Here is a 22,257-nt window from a genome sequence, read left to right on the forward strand (position 1 = left end):
AAGTGACAAGACCAGACCAACACAAATCCCTAAAGCGGAAATCTGATGCAGTCCGAGGACTCTCTTGGATAAGTTCCCCTCTTTGACATACACAAAATATGGAGAAGATACTTTTCACACTCTACCCACTTTTTATTTTGCCCTCTGATGTGCATATGTAATAATACAACTGAGGAGTTGTGGCAATCATCCTGTCACCAGGAGGGGGACAAAGCTAAGAATAAAGTTCATATTTGGGGAAGACAGAAGAAAAAAACCTGAGAGACGCCCTTGGAGGTTTCACCAAGCAGTTTAATTAACTTGAATGCTCTTCCTCTAAACTGTATCATATACTGTAGCACAAGGATGCTTACTTTTTTTTTAAATGTTTATTTTTGAGTGAGAAAGAGAGCATGAATGGAGGGGCAGAGAAAGAGAAACACAGAATCTGAAGCAGGCTCTAGACTCTGAGCTGTCAGCACAAAACCCCACGCAGGGCTCAAACACACAAACGGCAAGATCATGACAACCTGAGCCAAAGTGGATGCTTCACCACCTGAGCCATCCAGGCGCCCCAAGGACTCTTACTCTTTAGGTCATTTTAAATTTGATACTATTTAATTGCAGCTAAAATCATCCCAACCAACACAATGGTTTATCAATCAAGTGGAAGAAATTATTCAGGGTGATTATTATTGTCTTTTCAAACTCAGAAGCATGAATTACAAAAAAAGAAACACAAAGATTAAACATCTTAAGAGAAAAAGTTGGGTTTTCATTTCCCCAGAGACAGTGTAACGGTCAAAAGTTAACACACATTGAGTATTTCCAATGTGCCAATTCTTTGTTTGATGGATTACTCAGTTAACCCTCACAACAATCCTAAGCAATATTATTCCTTTTTGAAAGAGGAAAAAAACAGAAGCATATAAAAGTTAAGCAACTTGCCCAAGGTCACACCCCGAGAATGGCTAAGGAAACATTCAAAATTCACATCATTTGACTCCAGAACTTGAGTACCAAATATTTACAGACAGCTTAAGATAAATGCACATTAGCTATTTTTTCTATGAAGAAGAGATCCAAGTCCTCTGTTGAGCATGAAAAAAACAGACAGGAATTAAGGAACTTGAGAACCATGATTATAATTATAAACGAACATTACTGTTTTTGCAATGACAAAAGACTTCCTCATTTTGCACATAAAGAAATTAAGGCCCAGAAAGGAAAAGATGAAAATAAAGTGTAATTAGTGTTATACGCAGTAATAGAACTCAAGTAACTCAGATTTTCTGATTCCTAGGCCAGAGTACTTCTCATTTACCAACCAATGCCTCCCCTTTAAAATGATGTATCCTATCTCCAATACACATGGGGAGAAAAATGAAATAAAGGTATAACAATATTTAAGGCTTACTAAAAGAGATTCACAAAATAGAACTCCCATATTTGATATTATCAGTTGATAAGTTTTGATGTGAGCAGATAGACAATAAAACCTGTTTATGGTATTGGACACACAGTAACACAAAATGAAATAGTTCAGTGAAAATATTATTTTGTCAGGATAACTATACTTCCTTGTTAACTGTTTGAAGAATCAGATTTTCTTGGAAAGTACCTGCCCATTAAAGGTAGGTAAGAATGATGACCATTTCTCATTGAATTTTCTAAAACACGTATTTTTAGAAAACAATCTTAATAGCAACAAAGTATAAATGTTTAGACTAATTGGAGAACTCTGTATCATATTCTCCTTATACCAAAGTAACTTAACTGAGAATTATTGTTAATTTCTCCTAACAACTCAGATTACACAGGGATAGGCTAGATTGCTAAATTTAACTTTGAATCATTTGACAATGCTCTACATGTACTCAAAATAAAAGGAGATGGGAATGGAGAAGTGTACCATTACTCATATCAATACAAAGTACCAAAAGCCAAAGAGGGTGGGAAGACAGGAAGATAAACTCCCAATGAGAGACTCAATATATGAATTCCCAAGAACTGCTTATTCTTCTTCCTGGGAAGAATAGTTTTCATGAATTAAGGTAATATAAGAGCTCACTCATTTATCAGTAACACCAATTTCTATAAAATCTCAGGTCTCTAAAATAGTGTTTGGATATTTGGATAAAAGTAAACACAGAACTGGCTTACTCTGCAATATCAAGATATCCACAAGAAGCAGCTGCATGTAGTGGTATCCAGCCTTCATTATCAGGTTGATTAATATTTGCTCCATTTTCAACCAGAAACTTCACCATATCAACATTGTCATCAATGCAAGCCTAAAAACAAAACAGAAAGCACAATCAGAAAAAATATGAAGCAATGCTCCTAATAATACATCCATAGAACAAAATCCCTACTTTGCAACTTTTATAACATAAATATTCTCTGTCAGTGTGCTGCTATTTTGATTGTATTGCCATCAAACAGGTCAATGGTACTAATGTGACTAGACAGTGCCAATCTCACGATAAAAATAAGTACATATTAAAATGATAACAATCAAAACATTATATAAGTACCAGTAATAAAGCACTGGCTTTATAGCACTGGCTCCCAAAATGCGATCTGTCGAGGGAGGAGGGATCCTTTCAGGAAACTGACAATGCCAAAACTACTCTTAAAATAATACTAAGATGGTATTTCACCTTTTCATTGTGTTGACACGTGCACTTGAGAGTGCATAAAGCAACAGTGGCAAAACTTGCTTGTGCTTTAGCACAATCAAGACAGTGGCCAAAGAAACTACACTAACAAGTCACTGTATTCGCCACTATGCACTCATTGTTTTTTTTTTTAAGCTATTTTTTGGGGAGCTTGAGTAGCTCAGTGGTTAAGTCTCCAACTCTTGGTTTCAGCTCAGGTCATGACCTCACAGTCTGTGAGATCAAGCCCCACATCAAGATCTGTGCTGACAGCAGATTCGCAGATTCTTGGGATTCTCTCTTTCTGTCCCACCCCAAAATGAACAAACTTTTAAAAAGCTATTTTTTACTTATGAATGTCCTTAAAGTAGTATAAAATATAAATCTTATTAAATCTTGACCCCGGAAATACACATCTTTTTAGTACTCTTTGGAACAAAATATGAAGCATGCAAAAAACACTTCTTTCAAGTATAATGACTGCCCTGAGGAAAAGTACTTGTGCAACTAAGATGCAAGTTGAACTAGCCACTTTTTCCATGGAATACAATTTTTACTTAAACGAGAAACTATACTTAGTCTAACTTGGATTTGTGTCATACTTTTTCTTAAAAATGAACAAAATCTGTCAAGAAAAACAACAGTATTTGTTGTCCATGATAAATTGAACCCTTTAGGAGCAAGTGAACCAGTTATTTTAACTTTAAAATGTTATTTATATAACACAGGCACAGTAATTCTATTTTAAAACGAATTAATAAAATACTTAAAATCCTCAGTGTTAACCTCTAGTATCACCAAATAGTAATATATTCACACTACGGAAACAAAAGTTCTTTGGGATCTTTCAATAACTAAAATTTGTTTTAAACATTTATTTATTTTTGGTAGAGAAAGACAGGACACCAGTGGGGGAGGGGCAGAGAGAGAGAGGGAGACACAGAATCCGAAGCAGGCTCCACACGCTGAGCTGTCAGCACAGAGCCCTACATGGGGCTCAAACTCATGCATCGCGAGATCATGACCTGAGCCGAAGTTGGATGCTTAACCGACTGAGCCACCCAGGCACCCCTCCAAAAAATTTAAGAGTATAAAGTGGTCTTGAGACAAAGTTTGAGAACTTACAGTAAGTAAGAAGGAACTTTTATCAATGTTTACTTTGTGCCAGTAAGTACAAGTACTTTATTTTACTGATGTATATACATTATCCTCACAAAAACCCTCGTAAGAAACAAGAATTTTGCTTTACCTGCAGCACCTTAATATGGTTCTTGGCATGCGGTAGGGGCTTAACAGATGAATGATGAGAAAGCTAAGATTCAGAGATTAAGTAGCTTGAATAAGCCAGACAGGTGCGAGATGACAGAGCTGGCACTCTTAACAGTTGTTTAGATTCTAAAAAATATAATCTTTTTCCACACTTAACACTGCTTTCCACAGATATTCATAGTTTATCAACATATTTCTTGCCTATCTGTAATCTCAGCAACAGGATATCATAAATTCTAGGCACTTACACAGCGTGCTGTATGAATGAAACCAGTTTTTCTTTGCCCACCATAGAAGCGAAAGAAAACACTTTTATTTATTTTTAAAGTTTATTTATTTTGAGAGAGAGAGAGAGAGAGAGAGAGAGAGAGAGAACAAGCAGGGAGGGGACAGAGAGAGGGGGACAGAGGATATGAAGTGGGCTCTGCACTGACAGCACAGAGTCCCATGCAGGGTTCAAACTCACAAACCATGAGATTATGACCTGAGCCAAAGTCAGATGCTTAACTGACTGAGCCACCCACGTGCCTCCCAAAAACACTCCTAAGTAGCACTTTCTTAGGGGAAAAAATGACAGAGTTGGTGTCAAGAAAAGCAATACGGACAAAGTACAAAGTAGGAAAAGCACTGACAGGGAATCATAGCTTTTGGTTCTAGGCTCTAACTTTGGCAATGCCACAAATTTTATAGTGTTAGACAAGTATTTTAATCTTTCTTTTCAGGCTCTAGTATCTTTATTTATCAAGTGGACAGAAGAAGCTGGTAGGTTATATATCTCTAAAATTCCCTAACATGTTTAAGATTATTTTTTTTAAAAATGTTTATTTACTTATTTTGAGAGAGAGAGAATGTGTGCAAGCAGGGGAGGGACGGAGAGTGAGAATCCCAAACAGGCAGAATGCTGTCAGCATAAAGCCCAATGCAGGGCTCAATCCCACGAACTATGAGCTGTGAAGATCATAACCTGAGCCAAAATCAAGAGTTGGAGGCTTAACCAACTGAGCCACCCAGGCGCCCAAGATTATATGTATCTGATTCTTCCCCTTGGAACAAGTTAAAGGATTCTGATGGCAAGATTTCATAGTGCCCAGAATAGTACCTTACACATAGCAGATATTAAATGAATATACATAAGTAACATTCATATGGACTTCAAGTATATACTGCTTGGGGAAAAATCTGTTTTTCAAGAAGCAGGGGTTTAAAGAAAGGGTTGGAGAGATTTGAGAACCACAGCTATCTAGTAACAAAACAAGAAACATCCATATTCTATTTATTATATTAGAAAGTAGTCTATAAAACATTATTTGAGATAGCTAATGATCCACAGTGGCTTGAATTAATATTAGATCTATTTGAATGCTTAATCATTAAATTTCCTTGAGACAAGACATTGATTTTTTGTTTTTAATGTTTATTTGTTTTGAGGGAGAGAAAGGGTGGGAAGGGAGGAGCAGAGACAGAGGAGAGAGAGAATCCCAAGCAGGATTTGTACTATCAGTGTGAGCCCAAGGCAGGTCTTAATCCCACAAACAGTGAGATCATTACCTGAGCCAAAATCAAGAGTTGGAAGTTTAACCAACTGAGCCATCTAGGCGCCCCAAGAAAAGATACTGATTTAATTCTATCACCCTTTTCATTCCGCCTGCTTTAATTTTTCCAGACTCCAAAACAGTATTCTTTTATCATCGATTGAAAAATATAAAACTCTTATTTGATAAATACATCTAATACAAATCTGATTATTTATTTTAAAAGAGAGAGAGAGAACATGAAAGCATGTGAGTTGGGAAGGGGCAGAGAGAGAGAGAGAGAGAGAGAGAGAGAGGGGGGGGGGGAGAGAGAATCCCAAGCAGTCTCCTTGCTGTTGGCACAGAGCCAATGTGAGGCTTGAACCCATGAAGCCGTAGGATCATGACCTGAGCCGAAACCAAGAGTGGGATGCTTAACTGACTGAACCACCCAGGCACCCCACAATCTGTTAAATTTTTAAAACAGGACACAAAAACACTTTACCTAATATAATTACAATTTTACTAAGAAATATGTACAAAAAAGACTAGAATATACACTGAAGGTTAACAGTCATCACTGGCTGTGAGACTAAGACAAATTTTTATTTTCTTCTTTAAATTTTTCCTTATTTCCAAAATGTTTACACTGAATAGGCAGTATTTACATAAGAAAATTTAAGACTTCTTTTTTTTGTTTTAAGATTTTATTTTTGGGGTGCCTGAGTGGCTCAGTAGGTCGAGCATCTAACTCTTGATTTCAGCTCAGGTCATGATCCCAGGGTTGTGGGATTGAGCCCTGCACTGGGCTCCACGCTGAGCATGGAGCCTGCTTAAGATTCTCCCTCTCTTTCTCTCCTCCTCTGTCTCTCTCCCCTGTTCGTGTGCATGCTCTCTCTCTCTAAAATAAAAAAATTTAAAAAGATTTTATTTTTAAGTAACCCCTACACCCCACATGGGGCTCCAACTTGACCCAGAGATCAGGAGTCACATGCTCCACTGACTAAGCCAGTCAGCCTGTGCCCCAAGACTTGATTCTTAAAAGAAAAATGCTAAATCTACTGTATTATAATATGGAGAAACAACCAAACCGTCGGTTAAAGTGTAAAATTCATACAACTTCAAAAAACCATTTGACAATATCTACTCTAGTATAAAAATACAAAAGAATTGATAAATAAATGGAGTGGAGTGTATGTGTGTGAGGAGATTCTATTCATAGGATCCTATACATCAATGAGAAAAGAACATCAAACTAAAAGAACCACTGCTACCTTCAACAACACAGATGATCTTCACAGACATAGATGAGTGAAAAAAGGTAGACAGAAAGGATACATACTGTAGGTTTCTAGGCAAAACTATCTCTGGTGTTGAAGTTCAGAAAAATGGTCAAATTTGTGGAGAAATAAGAGGAGCATGGGGGTGCTTTCTGGAGGACTGGAAATGTTCCCTATCTTTCTGATTTTTACTTAGGCATATTCGTATGCAAAAATTCACTGAATTGCACACTTAAAAGCCATGTATTTTACTGCAAATTATATCTCAGGTTAAAAAAAAAAATTAACAGGCTACTATTTTTTGAAAGCCTACTCTATGTATTACCTCCAATATAAGACACTTTACTTATCTTTCTCTAAATTGTACATGCTAAAATAGATCTTCCTTTAATTTCTATCCCCTGGTCCCTGAAACTCCACAATTAAATGGAATCTCTCTTTTAACTGATAACCTTTAAATATGATGAACACCCTCACCCCAGAATTCTCACATACTCTCTTTTGGGCTAAATATCCCCAATTCCTTTAGCTACTCTTCTTATCATGTATACTAAAAAGTATATATGCCAAAGCCTTAGAAATATAGGGAAGCCGGAAGGATCACACTGCAATATGGCAGGCTTGCCCATAAATAACAATGATCATATTAGGGCATAACAGCAGTAGATAGAGAAGTACTACAATATCATTGGGACATAAAGATAACTTCTCAGGACTAAGATGGTCCATATAGGTCTCATTAAGAAGTATATGTCTGGGGCACCTGGGTGGCTCAGTCGGGTTGAGCATCCGACTTCAGCTCAGGTCCTGATCTCGTGGTTTGTGAGTTCGAGCCCCGTGTTGGGCTCTGTGCTGACGGCTCGGAGCCTGGAGCCTGCTTCAGATTCTGTGCCTCCTTCTCTCTCTGCCCCTCCCCCACTTGTGCTCTTTCTCTATCAAACATAAAAATTAAAAATTAAAAATTAAAAAAAAAAAGAAGTATATGTCTGAGGGGCACCTAGCTGGCTCAGTAGGTACAGCATGTGCCTCTAGATGTAGGGTCAGAATTTGAATCCCACATTGTGGATACAGTTTACTTTAAAAAAAAAAAAAAAAAAAAGGTATATGTTTGGGCAACGTTTTGAAGATTATATATAAGTTGTTCAACTAGCAACTCAACTAGAAGGAACTTCCCTGTGCAAATGCACTGTGATTTTAAAAATGCATAGAATAGGGGCGCCTGGGTGGCGCAGTCGGTTGGGCGTCCGACTTCAGCCAGGTCACGATCTCGCACTCCGTGAGTTCGAGCCCCGCGTCAGGCTCTGGGCTGACGGCTCAGAGCCTGGAGCCTGTTTCCGATTCTGTGTCTCCCTCTCTCTCTGCCCCTCCCCCGTTCATGCTCTGTCTCTCTCTGTCCCACAAATAAATAAATGTTGAAAAAAAATTAAAAAAAAAAAATGCATAGAATAAACTAAGTAAATCATCCAGAGGTATACACAGAGTATTAAGTTATAAAACAGGATAAAGCTATGTGCTAAAAGGTCTTTTCCAGGTAAAAGATCTGAACATAATGCAGAGGTGACAGGATTTGATGCTAGAGATGGTTTTCATTCCACTTTCTACTCCCACACATAAAGGGAAGAGTACAACACATCCCATCAGTAATAATGGCTCAATTCAGCAGTACAGAGAAAAGCAGGAGAAAACATTTTATAATTTTAAGTAGATAATGTTTGAAAAGAGTTATTAAGAGTTTTTAAGCAGAGGAGTGACATGATCAGAACAGTATTTTAGAAAGATTATTGGAAGCAATATGAAAAAAGAAGGGCCTGAACTGAGTCTTACCAGTTATACAGACTGATCTATGAGAAACTTAAGAGAAAATATGCAAGGTTTATTTGGGTGAGGGACAGGGAGAAGCCATTCACGAAAATAGATACTACAGGTTCAAGAAGCAGGTTGAGGAAAGAAAATGATTTCATAGCTTTGGATATGTTGAATTTATAGGTGTCTGTATACCTATCTAACCATGCATATCTAGTGGCTAGTGGTCAACTGGATATGCAGACCTAGAGCTTTGAAAATAAAATGTGAGATGAAATCATCAATTTGGGAATTATCTGCATTAAGATAATATTACAATGGGGCTTGAAATCACTCAGGGAGAGGATGCAGAGAAGTGATTATGAAAACAGTAAGAGAAATGTTAATATTAAATTATCTGTATATTTTACTTGGAACACAAAAGTATTTTATTCAGTAAGTTAAAGAGAAAGTTCTCAAGAAGATTACCACTAGTACCAGAAGATGAATACACAACTAAATGATTATATTAAGAGGAACGTGATATAGTTACAGGGCTGTGCACTACTTATTATGGGAGCTCAGAAAAGGAGAACTAAGAAGGAATAGTGATAGTCTGGGAATATCTCCTGGAGGAGGCTCTATCCCAGAGCTTAACATATGAACAAGTGACAAGTGGTGTATGAAGATGCCAAATCACATATAGTGAGGATGAAGGTAGGCAGGATCTAGAATAAAGTTTATTTTCCACCTTATGAGTAAACCTTTGATATTGAAGAGAAAAGATTTTCAAGACAAATGGTTAATTTTTAAAGCTTCTCTATTTTAAGAAGGCAACCCCCCTCAGCCAGCTCTTTGAAAAAATTAACCTATGGGTATAGGTGATTCCTGAAAATGAAACGTTGCTGATTCTGATTTAAAATACTTAAGTCAGTATAATGTAAGAAACACCAATAAACATACTAAAGCAGTTAATGTTAAATCTGCTTTTTCCTTTGTTTATAATTTACTAAGTTTTTGAAATGTTTTAATATTAATTAAATGCTAAAAACACTGTCACAAAATATACATTACATATGAATCTCAAGTTTGTGGTACAAGTTGTTCAAAGTGTTCTCCTGAACATTTATAAAGCATACACAAGAAACCAGTGAAGTACACCCATAAAAATACTGTCGCTAAGAGAATCAAACGCTAACACATGTAGCACATTAAGAGACACATGACTTGCTGACTTTAAATATCTGACTAAAATGTAGTCAGTTTATTAATAAGCCATATATATGGAAAGAAACAGAATGACTCAAATATACCTCCAAAATATTATCGAACATAGCTTAAATTTTTGGTGAATACATATTCAGAGTAATTGCCAATAATAAATGGCTGTGTGAAGACACTTTAGTCATTTAGTCCAGGTTCAGGCAGCTTTGCCAACTTGAGCTGTAAACTAATTCAACAAACTAGTTCAAGTACATAAAACATCTGTTTTATCTCAGCAAGTTAGCTCAAGGACAACCTTTGTTTCCCACGTTTTAAGAAAAAAGTTGAAAAGCCTAACAACAAAGAGATGAATAAAGGAACTACACAATGTTGGCTGAAGGTAGACAAAATCCATAGCTTAAAGACAGATTTTGGGTGGGGCATGTATAGCTTGAAAAATCATTAAATTTCATTCCTAGAGAAATAAAAAATATGTTTAGCAACTATGTAATTCAACTGAGTAAAATCACAATTATGAAATTAGAAGCATTTGAAACAAATTCTAATACTATAATATTCCTTTTCACGAAAGTGGTTTTCTTTAAAGTGTGTACTCTACAGACAGGTTGTGCAGGATTAACCCAGTTCTGCCACTTATTAGCCAGGTGTTGCTGGGTAAATTACTTAACGTCCTGTGTGCCACAGTTTACTCTGGAAAACGAGGATAGTAATAGTACCCACCTCAAAAGTTTACTATGATAGGTATATGAATTAATATAGAAAGCACTTAGAGTAGTACTTTTATGTTTGCAGATACATAATCCACATGCTAAATCACCCCCATTTAAAATTTTTTTTAATATTCTTATCTATAATTTACTTTTTCATCCCTCTGTAAATTATAAAACAAGGTCAAATGGTGGAGACTTGTCAAATATTCCTTTCAGTACCAGTTTGGTAAAAGTCCCAGCCACAATTATTTCTAAGATGACGATTAAATTATAAAAGATACACAAAGGATATCTTGGGATTTCAGGCTTCTTTCAAGCTTTCATATGTGAAAATTTTTTTTTATTAATTTCTTCTAATGTTTATTTTTGAGAGAGAGAGAGAGAGAGAGAATGAATATGAGTGGGAGTGGGGGAGAGAATGAGACACACACAGAATCTGAAGCAGGCTCGAACTCACAAACCATGAGATCATGACCTGAGCCAAAGTCGGCCACTTAACCAATTGAGCCACCCAGGCACCCCTAAAAGTTTTATATAAGCTCATTCATACAAAGTATATACAACTCAGAGAAAAGAGAAAAGATTTAGTTGTATAAATGTCATTAGAGAACTTAAGTGAAAATGTAATTAGTCAATTAGTTGAAACATTTACAATTTGTGCCTAGTCATTAGTAATACAGTTAACAAATGAATTTGAATATGGAAGTTCTCTAAATCATTTCCTTGACACAATTCTTTATGACTCTTACTAAGGAAGACTTGATTCTGTACAACTGCTGGGAACAGAAATTTGTAGATATACTAGAAAATAGTCCATGCCCTAAGCATTCAGTGACACAGATGTCAGGTGAGAATGCTTAAAGAACTGAACTGGAGATAATCCAATCAAGTTTTTGTTTATTTTAAAAGAAAACTGAATTTGGACTATCAAAGGATGAATTACAGACGTGGTTTAAGCAAGAAAAACAATGAGGGCACCTGAGTGGCTCAGTCAATTAAGCGTCTGACTTCGGCTCAGGTCATGATCTCACGGTTCATGGTTCATGAATTCAAGCCCCACGTTGGGCTCGTGCTAACAGCTCAGAGCCTGGAAACGGCTTTAGATTCTGTGCCTCCCTCTCTCTGCCCCTCCTCCACTAGCTCTCTCTCAAAAATAAACAAACATTAAAAAAAAAAAGAAAAAAACAATGAAGAACTCTATGCAGTACTCCATTACTGAATAATAAAAAAATAAATACCTTGGTCTTGCATTAAGACTGGCAAATAAATGAGCATGTATAATCCTAGGAGGTCAATTGTATTTAGTTTTGAAAACAAATAAGTTTAGCACTGTATTTAAGTTTCAAATATTTTTGCCCTTTCTACTCTTATCATACAAGCAGGTAGGAAATCTAGATGTAAAAATAAAAACTTATCCTATGTCATAATAAGTCATATACTCAAATGATAAAATGATTGGGATAATAAATTTAAAACACAGATTGTACACAATGCTGGACCATGGGAAATTCTTCATTTGGATTAAGTAAAGTTGAGGTTTATGTACATACAGTATTCTAGAGAGAATAAAGGAAGCACATACCTGATGAAGAGAAGATCCAATATATACTTGTGGATTGAATAAATTAGACATGGCAAACAGACTATTCAAAAAATCTGAAAAAAACTTCTTTGAGACTAAAAAAAAAGTTTTCAGGGGAAAAGTAATCTAAGTATTGCTTCAACATTCATACTTCAACAAGTACTACATATTTGAAAGACAACACTAAAAACTGGGAAATATAAATATTCAAAGACTGAAATATATCCTTTATCTACTTTATTACACAGCTCTGTATAGTTCCTTTACTGATAAAGATCTATAAAGTAGTAAGTGAAACCTAGATCTTTATAGGCTCACATTTTTATTTGGGGACTCAGGAAGGGAAGAGCATTTCTTCTAAAGTTTAGAATCCTTAGGGATCTAAAAAGAATTGAACTTCAGGATCATTCTCTAACTAATAATTTTTATTGATTATTCTGGTGAATGCAAGGAACAGCACTAAAGAGTATATTCTCTTTGTCTCCTTTAAGCACAGTGCCTGGCATATAGGAAATATGAATCAAAACAAAGTGCTAACTTCTTAACAAGTAGACATTTATGGCATAGGGCGTGTATGTGTACATAAAACTATACTAAGTACTGTGTGAGGCTTGCTGTATTGTTTCATGTGTTCAAGTATTTTCTACGAATTAGATGACAATCCCTTAAGAATAGAAAATACCTTATATACTTCACAATACCTAACAGGGCTACCCAATAAATTTTTGTTAATGAGCAATGTAATGATCTTATACTGTTCTCAGGATGCTTATAATCTAATTAGGAAAATAAGATAAGCAGATAAGGCAGAAAAATAATAAGCAATTTTCAAAGAAATATAGCATTAATCAAGAAAAAGAAAACTCAGTATGGGAGTAGAGATGAGTTGAAGAAAATTTTTTGGAGAAAATAAATCTTTTGCCAGGTTTCATTATTGTCTGAGCTCTAGAAATAGAAGGTAGCCACAGGTTGCCATTTTCCTTGTTACATTCTTTTATCAGAAGTGATCGCGCAACTGATCCAGAGGGGTTTAATCAATGTATATATTAACAAGGAAATAATTTAGTTTCATGAGAAGAAATAACATCTACTTACTATTTGTATTAAATTAAAAAAAAAAACTAGGTTACAAAAATATGTAGAATAGGATACCATTCTTGCCATTGATATGCCTAATTAAAAGTCTGGAAGAATATATGGCAAAATGTTAATTAACAGAAGTCAAAGTCATTGAGTTATTTTCCAAAAACATCTCTACAGTGAGGACATAAAATCCGTATGGCTTTCCAAAACAAAACATTTTACGCAGTTGTTAGCTGTTTCTTGACGAATTTCTTGAGTATCCAAGCAAAGTATGTGGCTGATAAAGAGCAGATTCTTCATTAACTCAAAAGTATTAATATATTGAGTGTCCACCTCAGCCAGACACTATGCTAGATGCTAGAAATGCCCTGGTAAAGGACATAGACCAGATTTCTGTACCCACGGAGCTTAGACAGAGCCCAGCAGGCAAGACAGGTAACTAAACAAATAGCAAAAAGAGGTATGATAAATGCTATAAAATTTGAGTACTTCAACTGAATTTGGAAGAAAGAGAGAAGAAATCAGAATCTGAGAGTGGTGCCCAGGAATTTCCACTTTAAAGAAATTCCCCATCCAATTTGTAAAAACAGACTAGATTGAGAACCTCTGATATCCATGGTAACTGAAACTAGACAAAATATATTCAGAAATCAAGACAAGATGATCAAAGGATCAATAAAAAATAATCTAAATATTATAAATTCCAACAAAGTAGAAGTATTAATATAGCTAACAAAACAAGATGAGGGGAGAGAAGACAAAAATGGATTAGTAATGACATCTTAATCTTTCTTAGAGAATAGTCCAATCTTTCTAAAATTGTGATGTGGTCTTTAAAAAAAAAATCCTGTGTCACTGTATTCATAGACTATTTTCTTAGTCTTAAAGGAACATTTAATTTGAGTATCCAAGCAAAGTACGTGGCTGATAAAGAAAATCTAACCTAAAATTTAACCATTACTTCAGTCTTCAGTCATTTTCTTTGGTAAATTAAAGCAAAACTAAATTTAACACTTTTTAATTAAAACAGTATATGTAATATGTATTCTTTTTAATAAAAGTATGTCAAATGGTCTGCATGGAGAGGTCCTAAAATAATGTTCCCTAAATGATGGTTAGTTATGGATAATCAACATCCGTCGGGCACTTATTATTATTAGCATGTAACACAGTGCCTCGTTCAAAATTAAAGAGCCAAATCCTGCCTGCAACTCAGTCTAATTAGAAGTAAACATATACAGGGGTGCCTGGGTGGCTTAGTCGGTTGAGCATCCGACTTCGGCTCAGGTCATGATCTCATGGTTTGTGAGTTCAAGCCCTGCATTGGGCTCGGTGCTGACAGCTCAGAGTCTGGAGTCTGCTTCGGATTCTGTGTCTCCCTCTCTTCTGCCCCTTCCCGGCTTACGCGCTCCCTCTCTCTCAAAAATAAATTAACATTAAAAAAAAAAAAAAAGATAAACATATACATAGATAAAATCACAAAACAACATAACCTCTCTGTATTTTAGTATACTTGGATTACTGCAGTATACCTTTTATGAAACCTCAAAAATGTTAAATTTTAAAAACGATAGATAGATACGATAGATAGATAGACAGTTATAAACCCAAATTGAGGAAAGGGGGAAAGATTTGGGAAGATTTGTGTGAGACTACTTTTTTGGTTATGCCCCTGTGTCACACAGATGGGGGAGAAATTGCAGGGAAGAAATAGACCAAGGCTTGAAACCATATCCCTGCATCCTTTTCAAAAAGGAAAAAGCAAAGACATGTCTGACAGGCTGAGAACCTAGTAGTTCTGCTATATTCAGATATGATTTGGCAAAAAGTATCAAAGATGAAGTTAAGAATATATAATTCTGGGGCCAAGGAAAGAAAAAAAATCCTATTTGGTTATTTAAAAAAATTTTTTTAATGTTTATTCATTTTTTGAGACACAGAATGAGTGGGGGAGGGGCAGACACACACACACACACACACACACACACACACACACACACACACAGAATCTAAAGCAGGCTCCAGATTCTGAGCTGTCAGCACAGAGCCCAATCAATGCAGGGCTGGAGCCCATGAACTGCAAGATCATGACCTGAGCTGAAGTCAGCCGCTTAACTGACTGAACCACCTAGGGGCTCCCTAGTTGGTTATTTTAATGAACTATTATTTTCCATTTTAGACTACCAAGCTATTCTGTATTTCTGGGACCACTGATGGATGAGTTAAGGAAGTAGGAGTTACTATTTCCAAGTCACAAAATAAGAGGGGCATCAAACATTCAAATGGAGAGCAGAGTGTGAAAAACAAAAGCAAATGAGCAAAGATATAATCAATTTTCAATTACTTTGCTCAACAGTAAGAGAAATAAACAGTTACTAGTAAGCAAAGTAGTAAGCATAGTAAATAGGAAGCAATGGTTAAGTATTTACTAATATAAATTGAGGGATGTAAAATGCCATAAACATTTTATTTTAGCTTGCTAGCGTTCTAGGTTGCCTCTAAGATGGCAATGATCTCTGCCTCATGGCAGTCCCACCCTTGTGTAAATTCCCCTCGAGTGTAGGCTGAACTTGTTTCCAACAAACAGAACAGGGCAGAAGTGATGGGATGTCATATATACTCTCTTTCCCTCTCTTGGATCACTCACAACTTGGAAGAACTCAAATGCCTTGTCAAGAGGCAGTCCTGCGGAGAAGCCCATGTGGCAAGCAAACAAAGCTGGTCAATAACATGAGTAAGTTCTGAAATGGATCCCTACTACTTACCCACCCCCCAGCTCAGTTAAACCTTCAGATAAGACTGTGGTCCCAGCCAAACTGCCTGAGGGCAATCTCATGTGCAATCTTGAGGCACCTAGATAAGCCACAGCCATTATTTTAAGTTTGGATGTAATCTGTTATATAGCAATAAACAGCGGCTGCATTACTAGATTTTGGATCAAAGTAGAAGGCATTTATATCAATTTTCATTACTTCAGTTTGTGTGTATCCAAACATCATGCTCCCTTCTCTACTTAATCTCTAATTTGTCTTTTCTCATATATTTCAACTCCTTGTAAATGCCATCATTGGTCCTTTAAGCTAGGAATTATAAATTACGTAGGCCTATCCAGTTATCTAGACCTATCTATTTCCACAAATTCAAAGCTCTAATCACACTGGGCCACCCTTCATTTCTTGAGTATGTCAGAACAATCTGAAATTACACCTTTAGAATAAGTAAATAACAATCTCCTGGTAATGTGCCAGTGAGTACATGTTTGATGAGTAAAAAGGTATAAAAGAATAACCTTCTAACTAAGCAGAGCGATCGTAAATTTAAAAACCCTATTATTCCTTTAATATTTACTTTCGAAAGAGGGCATATGAACAAAAGGAAAAAAATCTTTTATACATTCCTTTACATTGAGGGGAAGGGGTATGTATGATTTTCTATTGCATAATCTATTTAAATAATTTATCCCCAAAATGTTAGAAGATGCTAGTACTTTTACATTTACATATAATAAAGTTTTTACATTCCTTTAAATGTAGATCTCCATCAGTCAAGAGAAAATAATATGGCAGAAATAAGAATACCTAAATTTTCAATATGCCTCCTGAAACAACTGTCATTATGGAGCCCTTCTTAAAGCAACTTATCACAAAAATTTACTGTTTCCATGAAACTACTGAACTGAAAAAGTTAATAAATGGTTTCTGACCAACTGTTCTTAAAAACTTCTAAAAATTCAGAGAATACTGGATTAAACAGATTTCTTTACTGCAGAACATGTCAGAAAGTCCGTTTTCCCACTAAACTCCATTTTTATCACCACAATCTATTTTTACATCCAAGCTGAGGCACTCAGTCTGGGACCACTATCCCAAACAGACACAATCCCTTTGTAATGTAATAAATAAGCATTACCACTGCACTGTAACTTCCAAGTCTCTTTCAGATACAAATAATCAATATGAATTGATATTTCATAACTTTATACTATTTTTCACTTTTATGGGAAAACTATATATGCAGATTTTATGTACCAATAACTACATGGAACCAGAAACTTCTGAAAGATCTTTTTATTATTTATCTATACTACACATTCAACGATTAACATGGCTGACTCAATACATTACACATCAGATTTTCATCTTTGGGGATGATTCTCCAGTTATCTAAAAGACTTTTTAACACATAGGTAACTTTGCCAGAAAGACAAAGGCTACAAGATTTTGTTGAGGTAAACATGACAATAAAGGGTCTTTAGATAAAACCCAGTGTTAAAAATTCTATGGAAGCATATTCTCAGGCCTCATCACAAAAAAGCTGGTTGATGGGAGGAGGGGATTGAGTCCAGTTGCCAAGAAAAAGTAACCCTAGAATGAAATTTCATTTCTTTCTGATCATAAGACTTAAGGTAGTTTGGGATGTTTAACTTCTCTGGAAGATAAAGGGTACCCCTGAGTAGTAGCTGAGGCATTGCTGGACCCTACAGATTGCTCCTCAATTCAGTCTTCTTTTAACCATCTTTAGCTTTTATTTTTCAGGCTTTCCCCAGCCTATTTCAATGTAACTAGAGTTAAATCACTCTCTCCTTCCATTTTCTGTAACACTGTACACATATCTGTCCTAACACAGTTAAAACATTGTGTTACAATTATCTTCCCATATATACTATCTTTACATTCATTTTTCTCTCCTGCCTCCACTACACTATGAGCTCTCAAAGCCAAGGATCGCATTAGGTATTCATAACACCGTGTCTAGAATATATCAGTAATCAAATGTTAAATGGAGGAACCTACAAGTAGGATTTAGCTTCACTGGTAGGATTCAGAAATAGGTTGCTGATGCTTTGTTACCTATAGTTGAATGTATCAGAGAAATTAATTTTTCCATGTCATATCTGACTTACTATGGGAAGATGGAGAGGTTGCAAAACATTTTGAAATTTCTAATGTTAGGGGGAATAATACCTTTTCGTACATGAAAAATGTGTAACTATTGATACTAAGAATTTTAATATCTATAAACTATTAAACTATCTTGGAGTTAAATGTATGAATGATATTCATGATACGACCACTCAGAAAAATCACATTCTTCAAAGCAAAAATGATCAGAGCTAAAGGAGATCATACCAGTGTAGAAATAAGTTATTGTTTTAATAATCCTTTTCGCCAACACTGCTGTTCTTGAAGGTTCACACCTTTTTCACCTGTATCCCCTAATCAGAAGTTCCAAGGAAGAAAAGTCTCTAAGCAAATAATTTCACTTTCACTTCCCTAATACCTGCCAGTAATCAAACCTACACTTTCCAACTGCACTACATGCACATCTTCTCCTCTCCCCTGTAGTGAGATAAAATAAACCAGAACTGCTTTTAAGTTTCCTTAAAAAAAAAAAAAAAAAAAAAATGAAAATTATATAACAGCATGTAATACTTTGTTAAAATAACATTAGCATTCTAGCATAAAACTACTGCCACAAAAGGAATTCCTTCCACTAGTAAGACAGACTCCCAATGCACATAAGGTTCTTAGTAATTTAGCTACTGTGGTAATAAAAGCAGCCAAGAAGACAGTACTGAAGACAAAGTGAAAGTCAGCTAGTTATGTTTTTTTTTTTTCTTTTTTTGGAGTGGTGCCTTGCATTTCACTGAAAGTCTAAAAGCTAAGTCTTGACCATATAAGGCTTTGGGATTCCCATGGATGGAAATGCCTAGGCAACAGTCAAATCTAATAACCCTAAAATACATGAAACTTAGGTACTAAGCTAACATGAGAGAGTTTTGTTTTGTTTTCTAGTTTCACTTAAATATATTCTCACAGAGAATCCTAAAAGTGTTCCTACAAAACACTATGATCAAATTCAAGTGAAAATATATAATAAAGAGTATATAATGAATTATTGAAATTTCCTTAAAAAATACTTTCGATGGAAATCTTTCTCTAAAGTGTTACACTTTCCTTTATCACTTTAACAAGCACAAAAATTATAATTTTATTTTTCTCCATCAACCTACTATGACACCAACTATTAAAATCTGATGTTACACAACTATGTCCTTATAGCCAATAATTAATGCAGCTATAATGGTACCTAAAATGCTTTTTGGAAATCATGTTTCCTTTTAAGAGATTTTCTACCTTCTATCTTGCTTTGATCTATTGCCTCTTAAAACTATCTGATAGCTTCTTATCTTCATTTTAATTTGTAGCTCTTAATTTGTCAAACATTAAAAAAAAAATTAAGCCTAAAATAAGAGCACATAGAAACTATGTGAGAACTTCTCCTAAGTAAAAATAGCTGTGGCTTAAGTGTGTGGATTCTGCAATGTCTGTTACAGTTCTAGAAGTAATGCTTATTTTCCAGGGTTTTTTTTTTTTACATTATGAAGTTTCCAATATAAAACAAATGTATTATACAAATGATGACCTATAAAACGTAGAAGGCTGACCTATTACCACATGACATCAAAACTGACAACTACTGAAAAAAAAAAAAACAACTAATAAATGTTACTGGCAATCTTTTCTCTGCATGGATGTGATTAAGAAGAACAACCGGGGCGCCTGGGTGGCGCAGTCGGTTAAGCGTCCGACTTCAGCCAGGTCACGATCTCGCGGTCTGTGAGTTCGAGCCCCGCGTCAGGCTCTGGGCTGATGGCTCGGAGCCTGGAGCCTGTTTCCGATTCTGTGTCTCCCTCTCTCTCTGACCCTCCCCCGTTCATGCTCTGTCTCTCTCTGTCCAAAAAATAAACGTTAAAAAAAAAAAATAAAAAAAAAAAAAAGAACAACAACAACCAGGTAACACAACTAGTGTTGATCCTTTCAGAGCCCCTGGAAAAAATAGTGGTGACCCTAAGAAAATGAGAAAGACCCTGAGATAACAGTTCACTTTTATGTTATTTATATTTGATTTACAACTTTGGACATTCATGGTCTTTAAAATAATAAGATGTACTGATGATGTACTTTATGATTTAATTTTCAAGAATCCAACAACAACAACAAAAAGGAAAAGTAGAGGGGCGCCTGGATGGCTCAGACTAAAGATTTTGGCTCCGGTAATGATCTCAGTTTTGTGAGATCGAGCCCCACCCAATTGGGCTCTGGGCTGACAATGTGGAGCCTGCTTGGGGATTCTCTCTCTCCCCCTTTCTCTCTGTCCCTCCCCCACTTGTGCTCTTTCTCTCTAAATAAATAAATAAATAAATAATAAATGAATGGAAAAGTAGTTCATTTTATAGAGCCTAGCAATATGTAAAACTCAGTAGAATGCTAATGTCGGATACAAATGGAAGTATTTTCTGATACAGCTATTTCATGTTAATAAGAGAACAGATTATATAAATAAGGCATGGAGTTAAACCCAAAAACTCTTATTTGGTCATAATAATAAACTTCCTTTTCCTGAAAACATCTTTCAGAAGACCAAAACCAGTTTGGGGACTTTCATACCTCTCACCAGCACTGCTACACTACTCAGATCTTTTCCCAAACTACTGATTATCTATCATTCATTAGGTACAATATGCTTGGCACATGAAGCTCACTGGATACAGATTATGAAATATATGGTTATTTGGGGATCCAAACAGGAAATAAGATGATCTTTATTTAAGATGGAAGTTTCTAGGATCTCAGAAGACAAGAACAGCGTAGGGAGGAGTTGGCATCTAGGAGAAACTTAATCTATGTCTTTAAGGTTAAGAAATGGCAAAAGCTGAAACAATTTCCCTAAAAAGGGAAGCAGCACTTGGTATTTGTTAAGGATCGTACAGTACAAGAAAGGATGGTAGGTGATTGGGGAGAATTAACTAGAAATGAGAGGGGAAGCCTGTAACCGGCCCCATAGACCAGGCTAAGGAGACTACATTTACTAAGTACAACAGTATTTGTCAAAAATGATTAACATAAGGGGATTCCTCTAAAAGGAAAAAAAAAAAAATTCTCACAGACTTCCCTAAAATTGACTGAAATTATTTTTATTATGTTACTTATAAATAACTGTGAACATAAACCTAGGCCTTTATGCATGCTGTAGTAAATACATAAATCAAAACAAATTTATAAATTTCCTCACTGTTTTTTTCTTTAGTCTATAAAGAGGGCTGTGATGTTATCTGGTTAGGAACTGACCCTCCCCCACTGCAAACATGACATTTTCATTAAATCCATCTAGGTCTTTCCTCACTTGTCTATGATTGTTAAAGGTTGCATTTGGCACCAAACGCAACATAAATGCAAGTGTACGCAACTACAACTAAGAAGCAGTGTTCAGTTGAAAAACAGTCATTCATCTGTCTGTCTACCCATCTACCTAGCTACTCATGTTCATACGTTTTAGATTATCTTCACAATGGAAACTCAAGAATTAAAATGCTCTTGTTGAGAAAGAGATTAAGAGTTTTAAGAATGCCTCAAATTTCTGGCTGATAGGATGAGGTGGAGGATGATGCCATCACTTCCAAATGTCACTCACCTCTAAGATCTCAGAACGATGGAATTCCCAGAGAAAAGCACAGTACCCCACCCACCATCTTCCTCCCTCTTTTGACCGATTCTCTTTTTTGGGGTCCTCAGTGTGAATTCCTGCCTCGTGACCCATTTTAATTATTTCCAGTCCACCGTTCACAGGCTTTACTTGCCTATTTTCTATTTTAACTATCCACTCACCAGCACAGAATCCCTTTTAACTCCTGCCAATCTCCAGGGCTGAACAATACCATCCACTTGCTTTCTGTGCTCTTGTGCAGATACTGTTGAGCAATGCTAGAAAAACATGAAACCATGTTGTTTGGTCCCCTGTAACTTGACCCTAACCTCACTGTAATGTTCTACTAACACACTGGTCTTTTCCTTGAATTCCCATCATGTTATATTTGCCACTCTAAATCTCCTCCAGTCCCCTTAAGATCCCACTATTATTAAATCCTACTGATATTAAATCCTACTGCTCCACGACACAACTTAACACTATCAAGAAAACTGAAATGGTCAAAGGCAATTTTCTAAGGATAGCACTTTTTTCACATTAAAAGTTCTTACATCTTCATATCCTTCTTCTTTCTTTCCTTTGGTTTAGGGGAAGGAATGGTTTGTCCTATCATTCCCGAATGAAATTCCTAATGACTTCTTACTTTTCTATGTTCATGTATTTTCAATATTTTATCCTACACTTCAG

At 35.8% G+C, this 22,257-nt stretch overlaps 1 protein-coding gene across 8 annotated transcripts in view; it reads right to left on the reverse strand.

Annotated features, from left to right (window-relative positions):
• The window catches only part of PPP1R12A (protein phosphatase 1 regulatory subunit 12A), a 159,967-nt gene that overhangs the window by 105,091 nt on the left and 32,619 nt on the right, over positions 1-22,257 (reverse strand). For all 8 annotated transcript variants that reach the window (XR_007456738.1, XM_049626003.1, XM_049625997.1 and 5 more), the window contains exon 2: positions 2,143-2,273. Coding sequence is in view for 7 of the 8 variants with exons in the window: in XM_049626003.1 (XP_049481960.1) it covers positions 2,143-2,273 (131 nt within the window). In the remaining variant the exon portion in view is untranslated. The remainder of the gene's footprint in view (positions 1-2,142; positions 2,274-22,257) is intronic.

The sequence above is a fragment of the Panthera uncia genome, chromosome B4, assembly GCF_023721935.1.
Source record: "Panthera uncia isolate 11264 chromosome B4, Puncia_PCG_1.0, whole genome shotgun sequence".
NCBI lineage: Eukaryota > Metazoa > Chordata > Mammalia > Carnivora > Felidae > Panthera > Panthera uncia.